Source organism: Pholcus phalangioides, unplaced genomic scaffold (genome assembly GCF_987345545.1).
Source record: "Pholcus phalangioides strain wild (caught in Gottingen) unplaced genomic scaffold, Ppha-v1.0 ptg000041l_1, whole genome shotgun sequence".
NCBI classification, from domain to species: Eukaryota; Metazoa; Arthropoda; class Arachnida; order Araneae; family Pholcidae; genus Pholcus; species Pholcus phalangioides.
In genome coordinates this window covers 4957970-4985644 of record NW_028301627.1, presented here as the reverse complement: position 1 = coordinate 4985644, position 27675 = coordinate 4957970, and the positions used below count along the sequence as shown (strand labels likewise).

At 38.5% G+C, this 27675-nt stretch overlaps 2 protein-coding genes across 2 annotated transcripts in view; one reads left to right on the top strand and one right to left on the bottom strand.

The window, feature by feature from the left end:
- The window catches only part of LOC149065123 (uncharacterized), a 79397-nt gene that overhangs the window by 34025 nt on the left and 17697 nt on the right, over positions 1-27675 (top strand). The window lies entirely within an intron of this gene.
- On the bottom strand, positions 1257-25574 carry LOC149065124 (chymotrypsin BI-like). The gene is made up of 6 exons (XM_089254300.1): positions 25560-25574; positions 25174-25295; positions 23028-23314; positions 22602-22741; positions 14109-14166; positions 1257-1321 (listed from the first exon to the last, which is right to left on the bottom strand). Exons 1-6 carry the CDS (start codon positions 25572-25574, stop codon positions 1257-1259), a joined length of 687 nt encoding a protein of 228 aa, XP_089110426.1.

Below are 27675 nucleotides of genomic sequence, written 5' to 3'. Positions count from 1 at the left end.
TTTTTCGAAAAGTTCCTCGAGCTCTTAAATACAGTAATCTTCCGCAGATGGCGACATAAAAGACTTGAAGCAGGGCCGTAACTATCGGGCACAATGGTTCTCATACCGTGGAAGAACGCGGTCCGGTTTCATTTATTTTTGTAAGTGAAAGACCCGGTCACACACATGATTAACGGAACATGAATGGGGGTAAAAGGAAAAGCACATCAGTCGCGGGCCGGTGTGAATGATATCACGTCCCAATACCAGGCCGCAGCCCGTCGGTTGAGCAACATTGCTATATGGGGCAAGTGCCCGGGCAGCAAAACTTAGGGGGCGGCATAAGGGCAAGCGCAAACTGAGCCGCTGAGTTTATCCATGCATAATATTCAACTGAGACATTTCAATTCACGAATTAGCAAGAATTTAATAAATACCGTCAAACCTCGTTAATGAGTCACTCTTCGGAGAGCAAAAATATGACTTAGTAAGCGGAGTGACTGGTTAAACGGAGTAAGCCATAGCTTGCCAATTCCTGCATGAGGACAATCGGGACTTCCAAAAAGTGACCAGATAAGCGGAGTGACGTGTTAACCGGGTGACGCACTAACGAGGTTTGACTGTATACATGTAAACTATCGAAACAAGCTACAGTAGAGACACGGTTATGCTGATATTGCTCCTAGGAATTTTTTTTTGTTTTTTTCATCTAAACGTTTTCATCTAAGTTTTTATTTTCAACGTTGCTCTGAGACATTTTGACTAGAACTGTGCTCGTAATTTGTTCCACACTTAAGCACGATGGAAGCTCAAAATTGGGATCAATCACTCGGTCACTCACTCACTGGTGACGAGCTGTTGTGTATTTCGCGATCGGTCATATTTTTGTCGGTGAATTTTCCGAAAATCCGTTAAATCGGGGTCCGATTAATCTATAAATTAATTAATTACTATAAATGGTAAAAATATATTCATTTTTTTATCACACGCTAAAAGGCACAGTTAATTGCAGCATCAATTGCTTCAAGTATGCGATAACAATATCACGCACCGTAAAAAAATGAGGAGAATATCCACAAAAAACGCCGCGTAGAACGCATCTGACTCCTGGAGAAGCAGTCAGCCGATCACGAACGATGTAAAGCGCCGGAGTGAAGCGTCTTGCGCTCTTTAAAAAAATGGTCAGCGCTTGTGACAGCGCTGTAAGTCGCACGTGATTGGACGACGGCTTCTGGAGGAGTCAAATGCGTCGTGCGCCGCGCGTTTTGCCGATGGCTTTACAGGGGCATACAAAGACCTTCCTCCGAAAGAAACTTCTTGTTACCAACCTCAAAAAAATCATCTAAAAATTAATAGAAACTGATTTAAAAGCATATAAAGGGTATTTTCTTTCAATATTTTAATTTTTTTTAACAAATATTGAAACATGAATACATTTTTGGTCGACCTGGAGAGGGGGGGGGGGCTTTTATCTCCCCTCCCCCTGCCAGTACGCTTCCGTCTCCGAGTAACCCAACTGTTAAAATTTCTTATAAAATGGCATGATATAAATGGATCTTGATTATGATGACTTCAACGACTTGAAGACAGAATTTATGGACGACATGTGAAGGATATGTAGAGCAAACAAGTGAGTGAGTGACCATATGAGTGACAGAGTAACTGAATGTACGAGTGACCTATGTGATAGTGATTGAATAATTTACCGTATGAGTGATCAAGTGAGTGATTGAGTGCATGAGTGGCGAAACGATTGACCGTATGAGTGACCGAGTGACTGACCATATGAGTGATCATGTAAATGAGTGAGTGGTTGACGGTATGAGTGACCGAGTAAGTGATCAAGCGAATGACCAAGTGATTGACCGTATGAGTGAACAAGTAAGTAAATGAGAGCGAGTGAGTGATGACATATTTACAGATCACATGAGTGACCTGGACGAAGTTCCAGAACACTTAAAATACAATTAAAAGAAATATTACTCAAATTCCTCCTTTTTTACCACATCCTATCAACAAAATTTGTATAATTGATTTTAATTGAGGAGTGAGTCATTGATATACTACTCCACCAAACACCAACTCTGGTTATATGGCTATATTGCAATTTACTGCAAATTTAATTAGATGGGTTGGAAATGAAAGCGCTGTTTATCAGCGGTCATACTCGAGCTCGTTAGGGGAAAATATCTTATTTATATCCTCTTTCGGGTTTGAACCAGGGACAGAAACCTTCACTGTGGTAGAAGAGCATCATGTGCCCCGAGCCCACTTGAGCGATATGAAAATGTGCTAGAGCCGCATAAATGCTCTGAAATCGTGCTACGTGTCACTTAAGCGAACTGTAAATGTGCCGCCTAGTTTTTCATTTTTGCAAAATTAGGTTTGGGGTGTGACCGGTCACACATCAGATAATACCGAGGACCACGAGCTAAGCATGTAATGGCTCAGGGGGCGGCTCGCAATCAATTTCTCAAAGAAAATTTTTGAGTTCTCAGCCCTGAAATAGCATCGAAATTAACAGAAATAATCGATTATAACACACACATAAAGGTATTATCGCCCGATATATGCTGTACCAGATCACATGCGAATGATCATGTGAGTGACAGTATGAGTGACAAAGTGCGTGACCGACTGAGTGATTGATCGTATGAGTGACAGAGTAACTGAATGTAGGAGTGACCAAGTGATTGAATAATTTATGGTGACTGAGTGAGTGCATAAGTGGCCGAGTGATTGATCATATGAGTGGCGAAACGATTTACCGTATGAGTGACCAAGTGAGTGACCATAAGAATGGCCGAGTGACTGACCGTATGAGTGATCAAGTAAGTAAATGATAGAATGGTTAACGTTACTAGTGACCAAGTGAATGATCGAGGTCACCGCGGCAAGCGCAAAAAGGTTCACCATTCCGTCATTGAAGAGGATCTTCAGAGTGATATCTGATGCGAGCTCTAGCAATTTCACCTTTTCTGGAATCGCCAATAAAGCCGGTTCAAAATACTTTGAAAGGATTAGATGTCCACCGGTCACCCATTTCCGGCTCTGAAAAATATTTTTCAAACGAGGATTTTAATCCTTCCAAGTGGCCGACTGTTAAATTTAGCTCAGCTTGTGACAAGAAATCGTGAATTGTTTTAAACACTTCCTAAAAAAAGGGTTACTTCTTGCCGAAGTTCAAGCAGCCACGTCAGGACTTTACCCCGGGACAACCACCTGACTTCGGTGCGCAAAAGCAAAGAGTTGTGAAGGATGTCCACGTCTTCACACAACAATTTAAACAACCTGTATTTGGTATCCTTCACCTTGACAAAATTGGCAACCTTGACCGCTTCATCAAGAACGTTTCGCAAATTTGGAGACAACGGTTTCGATGCAGGGATCTGTCTGCAGGGCCGGTCTTAGGCATAGTGGCACCCGGTGCGAAAACAGTAGTCGCCCCCACCCCCAGGCGAAAATCCAGAGTGATGTGCCAGAGGAGGCAATTTTTTGCTAGTCATTACTGTCCCGTAAAATACGGGACAGATCGTCACAGTGGGCTTGTGTGATGTTTTCCGACGAGTCCAGGTTTAGCTTGCAGTCTGATTCACGTCGGACTTTTATATGGAGAACGCCAGGTACCCGTTACCACCAAGACAACATCATTGAACGACAGCATGTTGTTTAGCCGTACGCACGTATTTGTGCATTTATCCCACTTCTTATTAGTTATAATTAGCGAGACTTACTTTTAGATCAAAAAGCCATTTTTGGAGATATCATGTTTTGACCAAACACCACGGAATTTTTGCCATAAATATCATAATGTAACTTATAAAGTATGAAAACGATGTGTGCGTGTGTGTATTTACGACTTTAGTGAATATCAATTATTCAGACAAGTATCGTTGAAAAAACGGGATAAATATATTTAAAAAAAAAGTCGGAACAATAAAAATTACAGGAATGTCCCGAAAAACGGGACACACGTGGTCTGTAAATTTTTTTTTCAGACATTTAACTGGTCCATGTTTATAGAAAGGTCGAGAAACACCGTCATAGATACGCACACAACTAATATGGATCAATTGCATTATCCTCTCAGAAAAGCAATGACTAATTGATCTTTGAAATAACGCCCCAGGGCTGGAGCCTTGTCAGCCCACCCCTTGTGGGGGCCATGCTGTCGTGGAGGGTTGGAAGAGAACTTGCAAGTTCCACAGCGCTGGAAACAAAATCACAGCAAAACACGGAGGGTCCCAATCGAATTGCATGTGAATTGCATTCCCAAAAATGATTTTCGTGGAGGTGAATCCGTGGAGGCAAAAAATGATTTTCTCCTACTGTTTCAGTGCCGAAAACAAAATAATAGACGAACAGAAGGAACGAAAGGTGCCCAGCAACTTTTGCTACGCGGAAAATAAAAACAAAATCATAGAGGAAGAGACTCAGGGCCCCCAAAAGGTTACATGTCTAATACAAATACTACATACACGTGTCAAAAAGTAACTTTCGTGGAGGGACAAAAGGGGAACAACAACTTTCGCAGTGCCGAAAACAAAATCATAGATGGAAAGACGAAGAGCCCCCATCAATTTACAATCGCCAAAAAAAAAGTCTTGGAGCGACGGATAAGGCCCATGTTAGCCAGTTCGGGTTTGCGACCGTTCTTTCAAGTAGTTCGTTGCGTTGTGTTTGGACAAATGACTCAGGCAACCCTGAAACACGAAGTAGTCATGCACGAGATATTTGAAAATTAATTAGTTTATTTATAAGATATATTTAATTGTATATTTCATTAACTTAAATTGCATATTTTCCATATTAACATTCGAATTAAAAATTATTTAAGGCATAATTTAATCAAAAATTCATTTATACTCCCTGTTAGGCCCCTAAAGCATTTAAATGCGTGAACCTAAAGAACTAAATGTCACACATGGTGGAGAGATTATAGACCCGTAGCAGCTTGAATACTCCAGCGCCGACTTGCAAGCTCCTTCACAAAACTCCTTTCCTGATATTTTCTACCTTTTCACTCGTCTCATTAATGGCGTGTCTTTTCAAACTCCCCCCTTTCCTTATCTGGATTTTCCATATTCCAAGTTAACCAATATGGCGACTTCTTGCGCGACTCGTGAAATCAACAAATCGCAGAAATGAATAACTTATTTTTTTCTTTTTGAAGAGCACTTTAGGTATTTCGATTTTTTTTTTTTTGAACTTCAAGTCATGGATCTGCTTTATCCATTTCTTCAATGTAATTTACGGGCCCATAATTAATTTTAAAACATCTCAAACTATGAATTTATGTAGTTGAATATTAAAAGACACAATACGGAGACATTAATGTTCTTGCGTGAGAAGATATAAATAAACGGTTGAAATCAATGTTATTGCATGGATATTCAACTCAAAATTAGGTCCGGCTGATTATTACTTGATATTTAATTTTCTGGGCTTCGTAAACCTCTAAGCGAACTCAATATATTTTAAAAATCAAGAATTCGATTCCATTTTTAAAATTATTGATGTGTGTGGCGGAAAACCCCACTAAATTTTCGCATTTCTACAGTAAAATCGGCAATTTAAACTGTGATTTCCACGTGAATCACCCTTTGCCTGTCCATCAAAGTGATGCTGAAGATGATTATGACGTCTATTCAAAAAAGCCTCTCACTGGGAGGACTGAAAAATTCACAAACCGTTATAAAACCATCAACTATGATTAATATACTGGCAGCATTAAAGAAGTGACAAGCCATTATACGTATCTCTTCGTATCTATAAGCGAACTCAATGTTTCATAAATCGAGAATTTTCACGAATAAAAATGATGTAGCGAATAATTTTGAAAATATGTTAAGTTTTATAAAATTTCGGGCCTCAGGTTAGAGAACCGCTGCTCTTTATTACTCTTTGGATCAGGAATGCTAAACCTTTTGACGAGTGTGGGCCACTTCATTGGCTTGAAAACGTGTGAACCCGAGCCCCCTTGCATACCGGGCAAGTGCGCTAACCAGATACATACTTTCCAATTCTTTATAACACGCATTACTTGCGTGAAGCGCTGAGATACCATCTCTTAATACAAAATATTCATTTTAAAATCATCTGCTTTTTTGCATAGTGATTTTTTAAATGCATATTTACTTTTTTTTTGATAATTTTTAACTTCTCGTGATTTTTTATTGTATATTTTCGCATTTTAAGTGCATATTTCGGCATTTTTAGGTGCATATAATCCGGGCTCTAATTATTATTCACACGACTAAAACGTAGCCTCTGGGCCACGGCATGAGAACTAAAGTAATGGGTAGAACCTGATTTTTTCCAGTTAGTCCTAGCAACTATAAAACAACGAGGACATTGCGATCCATTAGTTTCAATAAAACTGATTCTGCGTGTGTATTTTACATATTTTCAGAAAACACATTATTTAAGTGAATCATTGGATTTATGAATAACGTTAAAAAGAAACAATTTGCGCATGATTTGGACAAGAGCGACATTTCTGATCATTTCATTCTAGTAGAAAAGCAATTTCCCATTAACTTAACATTCAATGCATGAGCTCGGAAAAACATCCGTCAAAAATCAAATACTTTCTTTTAAAAAATTCGAAATAAATGTCCTGGTAATGGAGGATATTTGAGACTTCTGCTCCGATAAACTAATGATGTTTTGAGAATAATTACTCTGGTAAAAAAAATCATCATTAAACAGTAGTTTCACATTGCTTTAGCATTAGAAGATGTCACGCGATGAATCTGATGACGTCACTCAAACCTTGAAAGCGAAAATTAACAATCAGGCTTTACGGTCGACTTAATCAATTACGTCATTTATCTCTTCAATGATTCGTTTCTCGTTTCTTCGCCCCTCCCACAATTGATGACGTTGAACGTTCTGCGTCTCTCATTCGTTTGGTGATGACGTCACGAAGTCCTTACGCTGAAGTTCGAGACTCAATGCTACCCTTTGAATCGGGGCACTTCATTGATTTGAAAACGTGTTGCGGGCCACATAATCAAGTTATCTGTGAAGATGCTGTAGACTCAAGTGATCTGCAAATATGCCGGGATCTAGCGATGTGTATCGGTGATTTATAAACACGGGACGAGTCACTTTACTGATTGATCTGGGAAGAGGGCGAGGAATATTTTAGTGGTCTGGGATTTTGCCACGATCACTCACGTCATCTGGAAATATGCTGCTCCCCCTGAGTGATCTAGAACTGTGCGCGTGATCTTCAAATGTGTCGCGGGTCGCCTAAGTGATCTGAGAATGTGCCGTGAACGGTCACGTGAATGATCTGAAACTGTGTCGCGAATCACCAAAGTCATTTTTAAATGTGACGTAGGTTCCTTGAGTGATCTCTAACTGTGCTGCGGGTCACTTAAGAGATCTGGAACTGTACAGCGGAGTGAATAATGTGGTCATGGAGTGTGTTGTAGGCCACTTAAGTGATGTGGAAATGCATTGCAGGTATCCGTGAAGAGATCCGGAGATTTCGCCTCCGACATTTCACCCCCGAAAATTTCGCACCTGATACTTCGTCTGGAATGACCGTATGAGTGAGTGACTGTGTAAGTGACCAAGTAATTAGGTCAGTGACTATATAAGTGGGTGAGTGACTGTATGAGCGACCGAGTGAATGTGAAATTGAATGTACGAATGTGAGTGACCGTATAAATGACTAAGTGAGGGACCAAGTGAGCAACCGTATGTGTGAATGAGCAATTGACTGTATAAATGAGCGACTGTAGGGAATGCTTAAGTGAGTGACCACGTGAGCGGGCCACTTCATTGTTTTGAGAACATTCCACGGGCCACATAAGTTATCTGGAGATGTGCCTCGGGGGGGCCACTTAACTGATGTGGATCTGCGCCACTGTAAATAAGGTTGCCAATTATAGCTGAAAAAATTTTCAAAGGCGAGTATAAGTTTATCAGTTATAGCCAAAAATCAATGTTTTCGAAGGCAGCAAAGTTACAGCAAAAACTGTCATCAGAGGCCAATCAGAGCCAAAATAATTGTCAAATGCATTAATTTATGCCATGAAAGAATAACCTCAATTTCTTGATTTTGAAAATTCTAGTAAGCTTCGTTGAAAAAACGGGACATTTTTAAAAAGTTCGGACGATCATGATTAAGGGAATATCCCGTAAAATACGGGTCACGTGGTCACCCATAAATACAAGAATTCAATTTGCGAGAGGTAGAGATACCGCATATCTCTGGCCGGCGGACTGAAAAGGTAGTGCACTCCTGTTGTAGGCACATTTCCAGACCACCTGGACATTTCCAAATAACTTGAGCTACCCGCGGCAAAACCCCAGTTCACTTAAGTGGCACGTAGTTCACTTGCAAATTACTGTAAGTGACGTGCAGCAGGGGGTTGAAATTTGTGTGTTTTCATACCTTGGCACCATCTGTACGTGTGCCGAACTTGAAAAAAAAAAACCGTGTCGGTGGAGCAGCAATCGTTGGTTGAGTTGCTTTGGAATAAGCCGTGATAAATAATATTAGTGAAAATAAAATTTTCCAGAGCCATCTAAGAGCGGAATGTGCGAACCTACCAGACCCTCCGTCCGTTTCAGAGGCGAAATTGTTTTCGGCACCTGCAAAGCTGTCGGGACCCTCTGTCATTAGATAGCGCGATATTCCACTAAACATTTTACATTTGCGTGAAACATCGTTCTCGGCCTCTTGCCATTTATGTCATACCAATGATCAGTGATTTATACATCGAGAATGTAGTTAATTCATTGCACGTTTCACGAATAAAAATGATGTAACATATGATTTGTAAAATATGTCAAGCTTTATAAAATTTTCGAATGGAAAATACTTGTAATTCAAGATATGATGGTAGTTATGGAAGTGCGCTTTTGGATTTATTGCAATAAAACTTTGCACTGATCCATTCTACAGCCTCAACCTTACTTATAAAGTCTCAGCAACACAGTTTTGACACTTACCTTCGGTTTTTTGGTTTTTCGTTTTATTTTTTCCTTTTTTTGATTTTGTATTATTAGAATTATTTATAGATACATAAACTTGAAATGTTTCTCCACACTATACTCACGAAGAATTTGAGCTATTGTTTCGTGAAACTTTATCTCCAATTATATATCACCTATCGAGCCTGATTCTCGGTGCAATGCCTTGGATACCAAATTGTTCCTTTGCTGCCATCAGTGTAACCGTCCTTTTAAGGCAGAAAAATTTTCAGTTTCAAAAATCATCGGCGATTCGACAAAAATAATCAAGATCATCAAATGAAAACACCTTTATATGTTATTATAATCAATTTCTGTTAATTTCAATGCTATGAACTCAAAAAATTTAGCTAAAGCAAAGAACACGAGTTATATATACCGACGTTTCACTAAGTTACCTGTAGTCGGAAATTATTTGGAAACCTTCTCTAACTGGAAGCATAATTCTATGATCAACGGTTCACCAGTAAAATGTCATACCCCCCCCCGTTTGCTATGCGTCTTGTATAGCAGTGGTTCTCAACCGGGGGCCCTAGGATATTCCAGGGGGCCACGGATGAAAATCTTGCAAGAGGGGAGCCACGAACAAATTTGTGAATAGAGTGACAAAAAAATTTAATTTCAAACGAAATGCACAGAATATCTTTCTCGAAATTTCCCCCCCCCCCCAAAAAAAAAAGTTTCGCATGTAAATGCACACACACACACACACAGGTTACAAAAAATATATTTTAAATTTTCTCTCTCATTAATTTGCTGAAATAAAAAAAAAATTCAAATGATTTTAATGTTTTTCATGAAATGCTTCTTTCTATATTGATCCCAGTCCCCCCCCCCCGACTTTCTCCGTCTCTTCCCTCCCTCCTCTCGCTCTTTGGTATACATAAAGTTTCAAAATTCCCGGATTAGAAGTAACACCAATCAAAGGGCTTGAAATTTCCCGCCATCAGAGAGAGAGAGCAGACGTGCCTCTCCCAGTAGCATAAATTAGTAAGAGCTCCCGGATGTGAAAGATGGCCCAATGACCAATAAGAAGGTTTGAAATTTCCCGCCAATTCCAGAGACAGAGCTGACGAGCCAGAGAGAGATATTCTACAGCGCAAAACAAGGTTTGCGAGAAAATAATTATCAGAAATGTCGCTTCTCTTGTCGATCGAAATCGTGCTCTAATTTGCAAAAGGAATTGGCTTTTAAATGCAAGTTGTTTCTTTAACGGTATTCAGAAATCCAACGATTCACTTAAATAACGTCTTTTCTGGAAATACGTGCATATTGTATCCCACGGAATCAATTTTATTCAAACCAATGATCGCAATCCTCTTTATTCTATCAGTGCTAGGGCTAATTGGAAAAAATCAGCTTCTTACCATTACTTTAGCTTTAAGAACATGCAGCGGAACCTCCCATAAAAGACTCCCCTTTATAGAAGGAATGGGATCAGAATTTCAAATTCATTCCACGAATAATGTTCAAAAGGTGGTTTTACTAGTTCTTAGGGAACAAAGTTTTCGATCTCATTGGTGTCCGTTATCGGGAGATTCCACTGTATATGTTATCAAAGAAACTGTTACTTCTCTCCTTAACCTCTTTAATGTTTTTATCCTTCTTTCAATAGAATGTGTACATTTGTTTCCTCCCTTATGCAAGAATCCACTAAAAGTGACTCCGGTATAACGTCTTGAGGGGTTTTTTGTGGTATTTTTTCATTGATACCCACGTAGGGCACGTAACCCCACGTCTCTTCACTGTTATCGAATCGCTAAAACGTTTTTGTGCACCAGGATATAAAAAATAAACTAGCAAGAATAACATTTCCTTCTCTCTTTTCACAAAAATATCCTCAAGTTTCCACTTTTACATTTACATATCACTAAAATGACCCTAAACACGTTTACAGATCATTTAAGTGCCCCACGACGCATTTACAGACCACTGAAGTGACTCGCGGCACTGTTCGAGATCACACAAGTCACCGGCTGTACTTTTTCAATTCCATTAACTAGCCTGCAGTCCCCTCATAGTTGAGCATACTTGACTTGAGTGATCAGTAAATATTCCTGTGCCGGTCAAAGACAAGTGATCTGTGAATGTGCCGCGGGCTGCCTAAGTGATATGAAACTGCACTGCGGGTCACTTAAGTGATCTATAAATGTGCTTCGGGTTATTTTAGTGATCTGTAAATGTGTTTCAGGTCATTTTAGTGATCTATAAATGTGCTTCGGGTTATTTTAGTGATCTGTAAATGTACTGCGTACCTCTTAATTTTAAGGGTAAAAAAAATGTTTTTATTCTTCTAGTGTTTATAATTTTTCAACAAATGTCTTATTCGCACTGCAGGTCACTTAGTGATTTGTAAATGTGCTTTGCGTCATTTAAGTGATCTGTAAACGTGCTTCGGAGTCATTTTAGTGATCTGTTAACATACTGCGTACCACTTAATTGAACTGTGAATGTCCTTTGGGTCATTTGAGTGATCTGTAAATGTGCTTCGGGTTATTTAGGATGGCAAATTTATAAATATCAGAAAATTCACAATTTTACAAATTTTAACGAATTTGAATGACTAATTAGTTAATTAATTATGATTTCAATTAACAACAGGATCATTATGATCAATAAATGACCAGAATTCAAAATTTATGAAAGTTGCCAAATGCATAGAATATCTTTTCCGTAAACCCCCCTCCCCCCCATTTAAATAACATTAACATGAAGAAAGACATGCAAATGCATAGGTTTTACAAAAAATAGGCTTTAAATTTTCTCCGTGCAATTAATTTGCAGAAATTTAAAAACGGATCTCAAATGATTTTAATGTTTCATGAAATGTTTCTGTTTTCAGCCGAGTCCCCCCCCCACCCCACGTGACTTCCACCTCCTCTCTCCTCTCGCTCTTTGGTATACACAAAGTTTCAAAATCCCCGGATTAGACGCAAAACCAATCAAAAGGCTTGAAATTTCCCGCCACCAGAGAGAGCAGACGACTTTTTGTTTTGGTCCTTCTCTGTTTGTCTCTCCCAGGAACATAAACAAATTAGTAACAGCTCCCGGATGTAATAACTCGGTTAATCATATGATCACTCTCTTAGTAAATCATGTGGTCACTCACACATTCAATCACTCGGTCACTCTTTGCCACGCTCAGCATTTTTTCGGTAAATTACAGTTCAATTCACCGCGATGTCCAGTGTCCCGTCGTTTCTCACCCGCGTTAATTTTTCAGAAATTTTAACAGTTTGTAATTTTGCTGACATTCTCAGTGATGTCCCGTACTTTTGTTCATATAATTTTCCCATATTTTTCTAACGAAATATGGTCATCGTGCCGTGATTTGATTAGGCGATGACAAGAACCGACACAAACAGATGTCGTGACAGTGATTAGTTAAAAACCGGGACGTCTGGCCACCTTTTATAAAACTAGCAAAAAACTTGTGTTTGGCACTGGATGATACGTTTTTAAATATGACCACTTATCGAAACTGCTATATATTGGTACAGTGGAAACTCTCTTAACGGCCCACGGCACATTTACAGATCATTTAAGAGATACCCCTTCTACGAAAAAAAAAAGAAACTCATACGGATCACTTGACAATGTGCCATTGAATTTGAAAGTCGGGCCCATTCTGTTGCTTTCGGGATCGATGGTGGCTTTTTGCGATCCTCTCGGGTGTTTTTGTAGGTCTTTTTTTTTTCGTGGGTGGTAGTTCCCCGGTTGCTGCTGTCTTGGGACTCGACGTGGTGACCTGCGTGTTAGGAGAACACTCCTAACAGATAGGTAATATGCTTATATCTCGAAAGGGACAGAGTAGGATCATGTCTGGTGTTTGTGTCGCTGGCTCGTCTTAGCTAGCTCAGTTGTTTGTACGATGTGTACTCATCTCCTTGTAACTCATTTTGTATCCCATCCGTAGATACACAACGACATCTTTTCTATGTTTTTATATTCTTATTTCTGTTGGCATTTTTGACCAGTTTCTCCATGAGTGGGTAATATCCCCTTCCCATGAAGTGACGGGGGGGGGGGGGGGCGTTCATAGCTACGAATACAATATAGCAGCATTTCTCAACCTCAGGTCCGCGACGATGGCATAAGTGGTCAGCGTGGACACTCGATAAAATTATTCACCCTTTGAAATAGACATTAAAATACGGCTTCAAATAAAATCATACCTTCGTACCGAGGTTACCCACATCATCGAGGGAGAATGCAACAAAATTGCAATCACGAACACGAGATATCACTACATTTAGTAGAAAGTTGCAATTCATTGCTTCAAATGAAATTTGCTAATTACTGCTAAAATTGCTGAATGGTGTGGAAATAAAGGGCTACTGCAAATCACAGTAAACAAAAATGTATATAGCGATAAAAATATTCACGTGTGACCTGATGATCATATTTCATTGAGAAAAATAAAATTCGGTGTAAACTGGCATCTTAAATAATAATCTGTACAAAACGGGACATCATCAATTGCCATCAGAAACATTGTCCGACGTAGGCACAATCACCGATCGTAATTTAAATTCCAAAAAAATTGCTACAAAAAAATTAAACCTGATTTATGTCGGCATTACACTATAAAAATTTTGTGAAAGTGCTTGTATAACACTCGAAAAATACAACGAATAAGCTGTCGCAGAATTGTTCAGCGATTGTTGGAGAACACGTATTGCGAGACTTTGTACGTGAGTCTGGACGTGTTCTGCGACTTGCAACTTTTCATAGATAGAAAGTTGAACAACAAGTCGCAGAACGCGTCCACACTGATGTACAAAATTGAGCGCCACATCATTGAGCAACTTGTATATGCGTGTGGACATACCTTAAGATTTTGTTTTCGGCACTGCGTCAATTGCTGCGCCCTGTACGTGTTTCCACCAAAATTATTTTTCGTTGGTGGAAACATGTTGAGGGCCCTCTTTCACTTCGTCTAAAATTTTGTTTTGGGCACTGCGACTATATTTATATAGTACTATATTTATATAGTTTCAATTTACATCGATAAAACAAGGTGTGCAGGAGGCACTCTCGGTGTTCAAGTAGATCCAATCCGAATATGCTGCCGCATTGATGAACACTGTAGGTTTTTCTCCACAAATCTTCCCTACAATATATGAAGCGACACCTACTTGAATGTGCTCCATGGTTCTTGGGATGAAATAAAAGTATGGGTCCTCCTGAATCTCCCTGGAAATAAATGGATTCTTTAAAATTTCTTTAAAAACAATAGACAAAGTGAGAACCGAACGACATTTCGGGAACTATTCAAGACATCTGCATATTCATTCTCGCTTACAATAGTTAATTATATAATTAGGATGCGTTCGAAACGAAAATAAAAAAAGTATCACGCAACATCATCAAGGCAACTACTCACATGTCTTGAAATTATCAAACACAAATACTAGAGAATTAGAATGGATTGAGTATGAAAACCATGACAAAGGAAGAGGGTACGCAGAATGCCGTCCGATCAATTTATAATGTCTTTCTTCACTGCACCCGATGATTAGGTTTCGATCGCTTGTAAAAACTTTCTAGGAGGATGAAATTCTCAACTTGCCTCGCCTTAATTTCACTGCAAATCTTATTTTTCTTTTTCATGCAAATATGTCGCTACAAATACAAATACAACGCCACAACAGGCAAAATGCCCAACGAGATGGCTGAGAAAAAGATGCCCATAAAAATATGGATGTCATATATTTCAAAAATATAGCAGCCCAATTAAAAGTGCAATTAACAAAAATTGTAAACAATAAATATTCAAATCCGCGGCAGATCACCCAAGCAACTGTGAAACTCAATTTAAAGATCACTTATGTGACGCGCTGTACATTCACAGATAACGCAAGCATACACACGCACAGCTCTGGCGACTCATTTACAGATCACTCAAATGATCCGCGGCACAGCTCTACATCGCTTAAGTGGCCTAGATTGTATTGTATTGTATTGTATGTAAAAGGGAAGGCCATTTTTATTGCCAATATTATTTCTTCTTGCCTTCATGATTGAATTTTGAGAGTCGCGACATTGGACTTGAAACCGAAAGATCTCCTAGACAAAACGCCCGAAGATAATGTTGAATATCTCGTTGGAAAGAGAAGCGTCAAAGTTTTTATAGATGGGAGTTGATCTCGGTAAAACGTCATCAGATGACATGTGAGTGGGCAAACAATTACTGTCTTACAACACATCGAAAATTTGTATAGCGTGTGACCTCGGTTTGCTGTCTTTCGATGTTCGGTTTGCTGTATAGGTATACTAAAGGTATACTAAAATGTAGTAAAATAAAAGCCAATAAAAGAGCATTTCAAAATTTGTGGTTGAAAATTAAACGCAAAAATTTTGGGTTTTTTTCTCAAAATAACGTGATATATGACTAATAAAATTGTTGAGAAACGTCGGAAATTGTCTGAGTGGATAAAGTGACTTGTGAGGATGCCAAAAAATCCGAATTTAATGGATGCTGAATGTCAAAAATGCCTTATCATACGTATCATCAGGAACATCTAAAAGGCTGAGCGCACACCGGTTAGACACAAGACAAGACAGATTTAGACGAACTTAGTCATTTTTGTTCACTTATATGACGCAACGTTTGAATTTATCCGGCTTACCGGAGTGCGTCGTACAAATCAATGCAAACAACAATGAGTAACATTGTTTTGTCTAGTCATTTTTAACCGGTGCGCTTACTCCCAGCCTAGGGTACGCGTATAGTGCACGCACGTTTCCGAACCAGGTAGTGGGCGTGGTATATTCGCGATGGGAGGTACACATAGTGCAAAGCGGTTTTTCGCTTCTGTACTTTATACTGTATATTTTCTTTTCACTTGTCAAACCGGTGGGAGGGAAAAAAAAAAGCGACAAAAAAAAATGTTGACGGAAAGAAAAAAAAACAGTTTCGATTTAGCTTCTACACTGTGGGGGACATTGTATTCCTTTTCATCTTCGAAAACATATTTGGTTTCGTTCCCAGACACATGTAATGCATCAAAAATTAGTTTCCTCCGCAAATTATTCCCATCAAACCTATTCATAGTTTGAATTTCTCCCACAAATGAAACTACTGTTCAGTTTATTTTGCAATTATTATTTTTGCTAAAACAAGCAATTTGCCAAACGAGGAGGCAGAAAAAATAGGAAAGCAAATTTCCCATGTGTCGACTTTTATGAGCAAAAAGGAGCATGTGGTGATAACCAGGACCCGGATGTTGATGATAATTGCACTTTTATGTTGTTGTTTTTTTTCACGTTAGAGCATCTTTTTTTAGTTTTGGGGAATTTTTTTGGCATTTTCCCGATATCTTTTGACTTTTCAAGTTTTTTGACAATGGAAAAGATTGAGAAAATTTCATGAATACTGATAAAATTGAGCATGATATGCTTAAATTTCTTGGAAAATAAATTAAAAGATGTCTTTTGGCTTCCTAACTATAGGCATGCATACTCAGAATTTCCTCGGGAAGAGGGTTTCATATTTAGTTTTTTGCTGGAAAAAAAACCCTATTCTCTCTCCTCCAGTAGACCAGCCATGGCCATATCTCTCTCTTTTCTTTTCTAACTGCCAACTGTGCTGTGGAACGATTCTCTCAATATTTTCAAATTTGTCAGAGTACCAAGTTTGAGTTTTCAAAAGGAGATACCAATATATTTTTAATCAATAAATCAGTACCTTCTATGGCTCACAATTCAGTTCAAATAGGGCGCGGTAGCCCAGGTCGATAAGATACTCAGTACCAAAGGATGTATAGAGATGTCGCGAGTTCGATACCCGGTTCGTCCTTGTTAGAAAACTTTCCTGACACAGGGGTACAACAGCAACGGCGGCATGATCACAGGAAAAATTGCTACCTTTGGGGGTTCCCCATCGAGGGGTTAGCTCACCAACCTCTCGATGAGCATACCAAACAAGCTTGCCGTTCGGAGTCGGCAATAAATTGTAGGTCTCGGTCTAAAAAAAAATTAGCCCTCGTGTGCAGAAAATGACCGTGGTGAGACAAAAATGATCAAATCATCTAGTTCAAATACTAGTTCGACACTCGTGGAGTCTGTAACAGGAAAGAAAAATTCTTCCTTGGGAATTTTCTCTGCTTTCCACAGCCGGTTTGCGCAAAGCGGTGACACGCTATGCAAATGAATAGAGCTTACTACATTCCGATTGGTCCGATTGCCGGAATCGGAAACACTAAGAAATTTTTCCCGTTAGTCGTTCGAAACCTGAAAACTAAAGCAGTTGAAATTCAGGTTTTCAACCAATCGGAGACGATGCGGGTTTCCAGAATCGGAAACACGGACGCACTATGTACACGCCCTTAGACTGGCATTTTATTTGTCTATCTCGGAGTATTTTTATTACACGTCATGCAATCTGCGGTTTAATTGATTGTGAAACAATTTCTATCAGAAATTAAGAAATTATTTCTCCCGTTGATTTTTATGTATTTTTTTCAATAATTCTGAAATTATTTTGTTTAAAACTTTAAAATTATTTCTTTCATTAATAATTCAGCCATTGACGAGAAGGTACAAACCGATATCATCTTGGATTTTTTAAAAGCCTATGATAAATTTCCGCACAACAGACTCCTCCTTAAACTTTCAAATCTTGGTCTTAATGTACAAAATTGCTCAAATGGTTAGAAGCTTTCCTAAAAAATCGTAAACAATTCGTTCATTTTAAAGATCATGATTCACCTTTTGCTACTGTAAATTCAGGTACTCTTCAAGGAGCTGTCCTCTCGCCTTTATTGTTTTTAATATATATAAACGATTTCTCTGAAAAACCTTCAACTGCACCACTAGATTTTTTGCTGATGATTGTATAATCTACCGCGCAATTAATCACAGATCTGATCAAGAAACTCTCCAACGTAATCTTGTTTCCATCTCCGATTGGTGCTCATCTTGGCATATGCCTATTAACCTATTTAAAACAGTTTTCATGAGAGGCTACTCGTAAAACTCTTTCCCTCGAATCCTCATACTCGATCAATAACGTAACCATACCCCAAGTTTCTCAATTTAAATATCTGGGAGTCATAATCTCGGCTGATCTCTCTCAGTTGAAATAATCATATCGATTATTGCCTACCAGAAATGTCTCAACAAACTTTGTTTCCTCTTCGCCGCAACCTCAAACAAACATTCTACGCGTGACGTCCGATTTCTCTACTACCAAAATTATATTTCTCCCGTTCTTTCTGATGCAGCTGAGGCCTGGGACCCCCACACCTTTAGTAAACATTGACAAACTTGAATCTATCCAAAATAAATCCGCCCGCTTTATTCACGATTGCTGGACATCTTTTAGTTCAGTTTTCGAACTTAAACTCTCCACCCACTCGCTACTAACCGACTTATCTCCCGCCTAGCCATGCTTTACAAAATTACTCATGGTCATTTAAATTTCGTTACGTCCGGTATTCTCACTAAGCCTTCCTATGTTTCCAATTGACTTGACCACCCCAAAAAATTAAAACCTATTTTTGCCTCTACAGATTGTTTTAAATTCAGTTTCTTTCCCAATTCCATAGTTGAATGGAACAAGCTCCCCTCTACTACTGTTAACTCCATCACGATCTCCGATTTCTTGTTAAATGTTTCAAAGCATATGTGTAATCTACAACGTCCTCTTGCATAGGCCTTGGACCAAAAATATTGCATAAATGAAATAAAATAAACAAATGAATAATTCTCCGATGAAGACGCCTTTGACGGTGGAAGTTATAAGTGATAAGAAATACGCATGCCATTTTCGATTATAATTTTGCCGGAAATACGGGCACAAAATTTCTAATTCTCACCAGTAGCGCAAATTGTTCGCCAAATGCCTCTATGATATGCTTAGTCGAGGGTTTACAACGTTTAGGAGAATACGGGCCACTTAAGACACCTGGAAATGTGTAGAAAGCAATCAAAATGATTTGGACCTGCTAGATCTAGATTATAAAAGTGCAGGGGCCACGTACCTGAACTATAAATATGCTGCAAGTCACTCAAAATATTTCGAAGCGTGGCGCTGCCTTCTTGAGTGATCTGGAAAATACATGTCATTCACCTAAATCACCTGCACTCCACATAGAACAGCGTGCAAATTAAATGAAGTGGAGACGTTCCGCGGGTCGTTCAAATGATTTAGATATGTACTTTTCCGTTCGCTTAAGCTATCTGGAAATGTGCAACGGGTCGATAAAGTGATTTGACAATCATTCGTACGCCACTTGAGTGATTTGGTTATTATTCACACGACTAAAGTGTGGCCACCGGGCCACGGGTTGAGAACTAAATTAACGGGAGAAAAGCTGATTTTTTTCCAGTTAGCCCCAGTACCGATATAATAAAGAGGACATTGATTGCGATCATTGGTTTGAATAAAGCTAATTGTGTGTGCGTGCATATTTCACACATATTCAGGAAACAAATCATTCGTGTGAATCATTTAATTTCTGAATAACGTTCCACAAGCAATTAGAGCATGATTCCAACAAATGCAACATTTCTGATAATAACTTTCTCGTAGAAAAGCATTTTTCTATTGACTTAACATTGCATGAATGAGCTCGGAAAAACATCTGTCAAAAATCAAATATTCTTTCCAAAAATTTGAAATAAATGTCGTGGTGATGGAGGACATTTGAGGCTTCTGCTCCACAAAACTAATAATATTTAGAGCATAATTACTCTAGTAAAGAAATCATCAATAAACAGTGGTTTTACGTTGCTTTATCATTAGAAGATGCCACGAGATGAATCTGATGACGTCACTAAAACTTTGAAAGTGAAAATTAAAAATCCGGTTTTACGGCCCTTCTGACGAATGACGTCACTTATCTCTTCAATGATTCGTTCCTCGTTCATTCGCTCCTCCCACAACCGATGACGTTGCACGTTCTAAGTCTCTCATTCGTTCGATGATGACGTCATGAAGTCCTTACGCTGAAGCTCAAGACTCAATGCTACCCTTTTGAATCGGGGCACTTCATTGATTTGAAAACGCGTCACGGGACATATAATCAAGTAATCTGTGAAGATGGAATTGTGGTTGAGATATAGGTCACAACGGGTTTTGATGAACGGGGAATTTTCTGATTGAACTGGTGTGAAAAGTGGAGTCACTCAAGAAAGTGTCCTTTAACCCATACTTTTTCACTTTTTATTCATAAACTCTATCAGGGTATCGATGGAGTTATTAGCAAATTTGCAGATAACGTGAAGCTAATGGGGATGCGCGAGAATACAAACGATAATGAGTTGCTCCAGATACCCTTAAACAGGATTGCAGCATGGGAAAATGAATGGAGCATGACGGTTATCGTTGAGAAGTGCATTATTGCTCATTTTGGTTCGAACAACCCACGTTACACTTACGAGTTGAATGGTGTCGCTATCCCGGATGCAACTAGAATCACCGATCTGGGCATTGTTATTGACGAGCGGCTTCGCATTGTTCAGCGGTGGTCAAAAAATCGAATAGACTACTGCTCTGTTTTATTCTCATAAAAGTATTTCACGTTCTTCTAAGCCAGTGTTCCCAACCTTTTTTTTCGCTCACGAATCCTCTTTTGAGCCTCGCCTCCCTCTTTATACATCATAATTTCTATGGCGGAATCCCGTAGGCATTTAAATTTATTTTTAAAAAATGTTCATGTTTTTTTCCTTCAAATTCACTGTTTTTTAAATATTTTTCTCGAGCGGTCAAAGAGCCTCTGGATAATGCACACGTAGCCGAATGGCTCCGCGGAGCACCGGTTGAGAAATGCTGTTCTAAAGTGCTCCTTCCACTTTTCCTGGGCTTAGTTCGTCCGGCAATGGAGTATGCCGTATGGTTTTGCAGACAATACCTACAGAGGGACTTAGACCTGGTTGAGGGGTTGCACAGAAGAGAGCAACGCGTGCTCTTGTTGACATACAAAGCTTGAGCTATGAAGAAAGACTCGATTTCTTGAATATGGTTTCATTGGAAGAACGCAGGTGTCGCACTCTGGTCCATTTCTCGAATTTAGCAGGAAAAAAATATTTTCTCAGAAACTGACGCATATTTTTAAAACATCTTTTTGATTCACGTCAAAAATATGCATCCACACATGCTGAGAAGTACAAACAAATAAAGAAAGAAACATTTGATAACTTTAAAATTGTTTTAAACACAAGTACGCGTTTTCATCTTTTTTTTTTTTTTTTTTTTTTGCATTTCTCTGCATTTTAAAGCTAAAAAACGATATCAGTTTGTAGAAATGGATTGTGAAGGAGAGACGTTAGCCGTTGAACGCATTTCTACCGCTTGTGCGTAAGTGTAAATAGATGTTTTCTGCGAAATAAATCTGTGACGTCCAGCAAATTGTTTACATCCTCCGATTATTTCAAGCTTGTGAGAAATTATTTGGAGCAATATAAATACACAAAAACATTTTAAGCTCTCCACATAATCCCATTTCCTTTCAAATTGATTTTCTTGCCCCTCACAAGCAGAGAGTTTGCAAGCAAACTGACTACTTTACCGCACACCAACTCCGGTCATAGATCTCCATATGGCAATTTCCAAGCAGTGGAGCTAGGTGGGAAACAAGGGCGGCTCGTAAGGGAGGCGTGACGGCACGAGCCCCCCTTGAAAATTTCGTCATTTACTTAATATAATTCATATGGATTTGGTACTAACTTAATACCATTGAATTTCTTCTTTTTTTTTCAAATGAATTTGTTAAATTAGAAAAGAAATATCTTCAAAAACCACTGATAAACGAAAGTGTCCCGTAAAGTATGGGTCATGTGGTCAAGGTTAGGCGGAGATTTCCATGGAAAGATACATGTTCTTCTTTCCGCTTTAGGCGCTTTCCGTCGTGAGGCCAAACGAGATACCCTTATTACTGGAAAAACAAGGGAGGAGGAAGAAAGGGGATAGTGTTAATACAAGTTATTACGCTCGTTTTTGGCCGCGCAAAAATACGCGCCTCGGAAGTTGATGCTGCCATCTGTCAACTATCTTTTAAATTTGTTGTATCTTTCGCATTTTTTGAAATTAGAATTATTAGAATATATTTATATAGGTGGCAGCACTGAAAAATCATACAAAACAATTGATACGCACTCGTTCTGTTAGGTGCACATACTTACGCTTCCGGCACTACTCACTAGGTAATAAATTGCCCACAGTGATAGACTTGAGTTGTGTTCGGTTTGAAATTAAGAAAGCACATCTGCTTGTGGGAACTTACATTAGTTTTTCTACGGATCTGTTTTTGAGTAAAAAGAAAGCGTTCTACTTAATGTTTCTTTTCCCTCACAAAATTTTCTCTCCGACATCGCTAAAAAAAAAATTCGTACTTCTTTGAACCATAAATTTTCTGACGTTAATAATCTGTTTCTTGTTGTTGTTTTTTCCCTGTGCATTCTAATGAACTTGCTAAGATAATCTAACAACACCTCTCATAAGGTGGTACTATGACTCAGCCTACCCCAATTTCTTTTTTCTAATAATATATGTTCCAATCTACCTTCTTTTCGCAAGTTGTTATTTGTATGAAAACGTTTTTTTATCGTATTGCCCGAACGTTTTGCGGCGTCTATGATATTAGTAGTAAGCAGATTTGTGCATCTTGTTGCTGTAGTCTACTCACATGGCAAGCACCATAGTTCGGGATTCCTCCGGCGCAAATTTTTTTCACTCTATTCATGAGCCCTTTTTCCGAATCATTGCAACGTTCGGGCATAATCACTGGAAGATGAACATACCGCAAAATGTCTTCTCCTGCTGAAGCTGAAAAAAAATATTGATAAAATAAATGTCTGACAACTTGGTAATAAAAAGATTAAACTCAAAGCTACACAAAAGAGAAAGTGTGTTCAATCATCGATTACAAAAAGAAATCAAAAAACGAAAGTATCTTGATAAATTTCAGCCAAAATTTATTCATATGAATTTCAATGAATGTATTTATCTAATTAATCTATGAATCTCATAAATCTATGAATGTCATTAATCCATATTTGGATACATTATGAATACATCTGAAACTACGATTATTAGAAAAAAAGGGATTTACCATTTGGGAATCGTTTACCCCAACCAACCTCAGTGAGCCATGTTCCGAGCTCCGGCGTAAAGGTTTTTGTCGGTATCTTGACCGTTGTGACAGAGATTCCACGGGACCGATAGTATTCAAAGTCCACGGGTGTGTCAAGCTCGATCAGTGCGAGGTCGTTATCATTTGTTGCCTCACTGTAATCCGGATGAACAACGTATTTAGCGGGACAACTTGTTAGCCTCTTGATTTCGTCCTGCCTATTTACTTCGCCGATGGTCAAAATGAAATTTTTTTGTCCTCTGGAGCTGGCATTTTGTTTGAATGAAATTGTACAATTAGATCATATATACTGACACAGATACAGCATTTTATATAAGAATTCAACACACTGATGGGTACGCAGCGTCTGACGTTTGCAGTCTCATTGAGATCATCCAGACGAGCGTCTTGAATACAGAGTCATTGTATAATTTCAAGTCTGGTTGTACAGTATTGTGCAATTTCTTATAATGGGAAGTAATTTTGAAAATTTGTTGTATGCAATTTCTTTCTTTCTTTTTTAATTTTTATACATTTTCAATGAGCTATTGTTGATGAGATCATGATGACATTCAGAGTGCCATCATGCTACATGGGTCAAAATGTTCGTCCCGATGATCGAATCTGAAACTGCAGAAATCCGACGCTGAGGACGTTCCGTAAATAAAGTCACGCAATGTTCATTGTAAGCTGCACGCTTGCATGATCGCGCTCTCAAAATGACCATATGAAATAAGGGTTTGCCATGGTTAACTGCCCAGAAAAGGTTTAAAAATGGTTCGAAACTCGGATTAAAAAATGCCGGTGGCTGATTTTCATAATCTGTTTAAGAAAATGAATGTGTCGCAGAAAATTATTTTTTGGAGGCTACGGTCCCAAGGGGTCGTCCTCAAAAAATTATGAAAAACATTAATGCATTCATCTCACCCAGAATCACATAAGAACAAAGAAACTAGTGGCGGAAGGCAAATCCGCAAAAAATTATTAAAAATGATAAGAGTCGGCTACTCATCGTCTCTCGCGCTTTCTGGCAATATCTAAACATTTCCATTTTCTTTCCCTCCTCCCTTCAGCTTCTCGTTATTTCTCTTTGATTCCTCTTTATTTTTCGGTACTGTACCTGCTTATGTATTGTTTGAACGGCGTTACTCTGGGTAATACTTGAGATCGCAATTTCCAGTATTTTTCTCAATTGGATACAGTTAGTATGAAAATCATAATTTTTTTTATTAGGAACCCATAAACCAGGGGTCTTCGTACTTTCAGACAATGCGGGCCAAACTAAAACTTTCCACGCTGCCCGCGGGCCACCAAGTCATACCATGATGTTCTCGTTCATTAAACATATTTCTTTAAATTATCGAACACTTTTATTTACTCTGAAATTATTTCTTTCACCAATTCCGCAATTATTTCTATCAGCAGTTCTGAAATGATTTCTTATAGTAATTCTGTAACTTCTTTTTCATTAATTAAAAATTTTCATCAATTATGTGAAATTATTATTTTATCAATAGTTGTGAAATTATTTCATTCATTAACGTGTTTTTCAGCATTTCTTTAAATGATGCGATTATGCCAGAATTCAGGATGCCGAATTTTGCCTCTTGAAATATGTATGAAATCATAGGCATTAGTGTGGTCCCGGTTTCCCCGAATTCGTTATGACGACCCTTTTAATAAGTACACCATTAGTATTGAATCTGAAAAGTATCTCACAATTCTAAATACAGCAGTACAGATTTCATTGGCTAGTTATTTAACTATTTAACGAAATTTTGTTTTTAATTTACTCGTTTTTCTCTGTGAAGTAGTTATTTTCTCAAAATGATCGGCAGGCCACTTCAAAAAACCTCCGAGAGCCACATTTGGTTGAAGATCATTACCGTAAGCTATTGCTAATATCTATGATAACAGAGTCAAAGAGTACTCACACATTCAATTACAATTGAGTGTGCAAATACAGTCTGCGAACCACCTGTGCCGTCGTCATGGACCAGAGGTGATCCGCGGACCATAGTTCGAGAAACAATGATATATTTGATTTGATCAAGTGTGGAAGTTCAGAACTCTCAACTCAAATGCCTGAAGTTGAATCACGCTTGTATTTAATTTATATACTTACGTAAATACACAATGAGCAGCCGTCAACACGTGTCTGTCCGTGACTAATGTCCCAGTACAATCGAAATTTCCAGTATAATTTTTCGGTGCTGTTCCTGGTACTTGATAGATTTCTACGTATACCTGTTGAGAATGAAATTTGCAGAGTGATTCACTGTCACAAATTTTATCGTCGTTACAAAATTCAATATAATGCCCGTCAACCAACATGGAAGTTACCGCTCGACAGTTTATAGCTTACACTGATATAGACGATGAGATATTCAGAACTCACCTTTTCGTTTGGCCACGCCACACATGATTCAAAATATCAATAGAATAATAACTGAGAGAAATTTTGATTCGTCAATTATTGCTAAAAATCTTGGGAGAGAAGCACAGCCTTACCGCAAAAGGGAACATTCCTCGAGCAGCTGGTTCTCCACCGATGACGTCCTCTCGTCGGCGACAAGGGCAAAACGGTCCTGCAATAGCAACGAAATGAATTCATGCATTGCCTCAAAAAGACACAATCATCTGAAAGTGAAACGAAAACTCGGATTTCACTTAACACGAAAATTTGATTAATATCACGCTTCAGAAGTGTCACAGAAGATAACGTGCTCTTACGTAGTTCCTGAACGTGTTCGTATCTGAGATGCGTGGTTCGCCAATGGATAAGCCCAGCGTAGATGCGTTCGGAGCTTCTTGAATCTAAGAAAATCAACATATTTACCACCAACATGACACTTGACTAGGATAGACTTCGAGCAAACATACTCTACTCAGAGAAACGACGCCATTTTCAATTACTCGTACAATATATTAATTACTGGATAAAAAGCGGCGATAAATTTTCTGGAGAAATGATTCATATACCTCTGCGGAGAATCGAACCACCGTCCCTTTGCCTATCGGGTGAATGCAGTAACTAATACACTACAGATGTCTGATATTTTCTTCCCTTAAGGGAACAAGATATGTTTTAATGAAAATTTCTTATTACTGTAAATTTCTTGTTGAAATGCTTTAATGGCACTTCAGTATCAATATAATAAGGTCTCTTAGTTTAAAAGATGTGCGTTTCAATAAGCTTGGCGACTTATTTAAGCACCAAAAGGTGCCAAACTTGAATGGCCATTTTTTGGTGATTTTTTTGTCCCCTGCGCCTCAAATTTCACTGAAAAGCATCATTTTCTTAATATTATTTTGCTCTGTAGGCATAAATCAATAATTTGTAGTATCGATGCTACTGTGTGATTTTATTTTCATGATAATTTTGGGAACGAAAATTGAAAATGATGAATAATTTGCTAATTTATGCCACAGAAAGAGGTTTATATATTTTTTTCTTATTATTGGTTTCTCATAATACAAAATGCATATTACGAATCATTGATATATTCCTACAGAGCAAAGTAAAAAAAAATTGATGCTTTTCATTGAAATTTGAGATGCAGGAGACGAAAAAACCCCAAAAAATGACCATTTCAGTTTGGTGCTTTTTGGTGTCTAGAAAAATCGCCAAGCTTGCGGAAACACACATTTTTTTAAACTGAAAGACCTGAAACTTTTATTATATTGATGCTGAAATGTCATTAAAGCATTTTTAGTAAGAAATATACAGTAATTAGAAAGAGTTTCATTTGTAAGTCCCTAGTCCCAATGGGCTATATCTAAAGGCATTAAATATGAGGAATGAGTGGTTCAGAGAAAATTAAACTAGGAAGGGGAAGATGGGGAAACAAGCTTCAAAATTTCTGTAGCGCTTTCCCCCCCCCCTCTTCCTCCCAGGTGACAAAACCATAAATCTGCCCCTGGTGTCATCCAAAAGCAATGTTTTGATTTGAAAATCTGTGATTTCAATTAACGGTGATTGGGCTAATGATTTTCATGCGCTTTCTCTATTAAGTCTAGAAGCTTTCTTATATGTTGCTTAGAGGGTCGAAACATCCCACAACAAGGTGAAACACCACAGAAAATTGTACACAGCTGCTTTGCACCTCATGAACAGGATTTTCTCGGAGCAAGCACTGTTGTCTCTAAATCATGACGAGTGAAAGTTTGCTGATTTGGGATGAGAAACGAGGTCACTAGTTGCTTAACAAGATGACCTTTCACACACTTTTTTGAATTTGTCTGATTCATAAAGGACTTTTGATTGCAGTCCAGTCTCAGGGCCGTCATTTAAACTTTTTCCGGGGGTGGGGGGGGGGCAAACAACATGTACTCAATGCACGCATATATATATATATTTGTGTATGTGTATGTATGTATATATATATATATATATACATATACATACCAGTTTTAGTGTATTTTCAAAACCGGGGGGAGGTTCACGGCTCCCAAATTACGGGCCTGAGCCCAGTGCTCCTAGCCCTTAGGATATAAGCGGTGGCTCCCTTTTTCTTAATTGCCATGAAATTGTGCTTTAAAGTCGCCACCCACAATTGTCTCTTGATAAGGGTAAATTCACACACATCAGTGCCGTCGACGTACCGTCATTGTTGAGACGCCGATG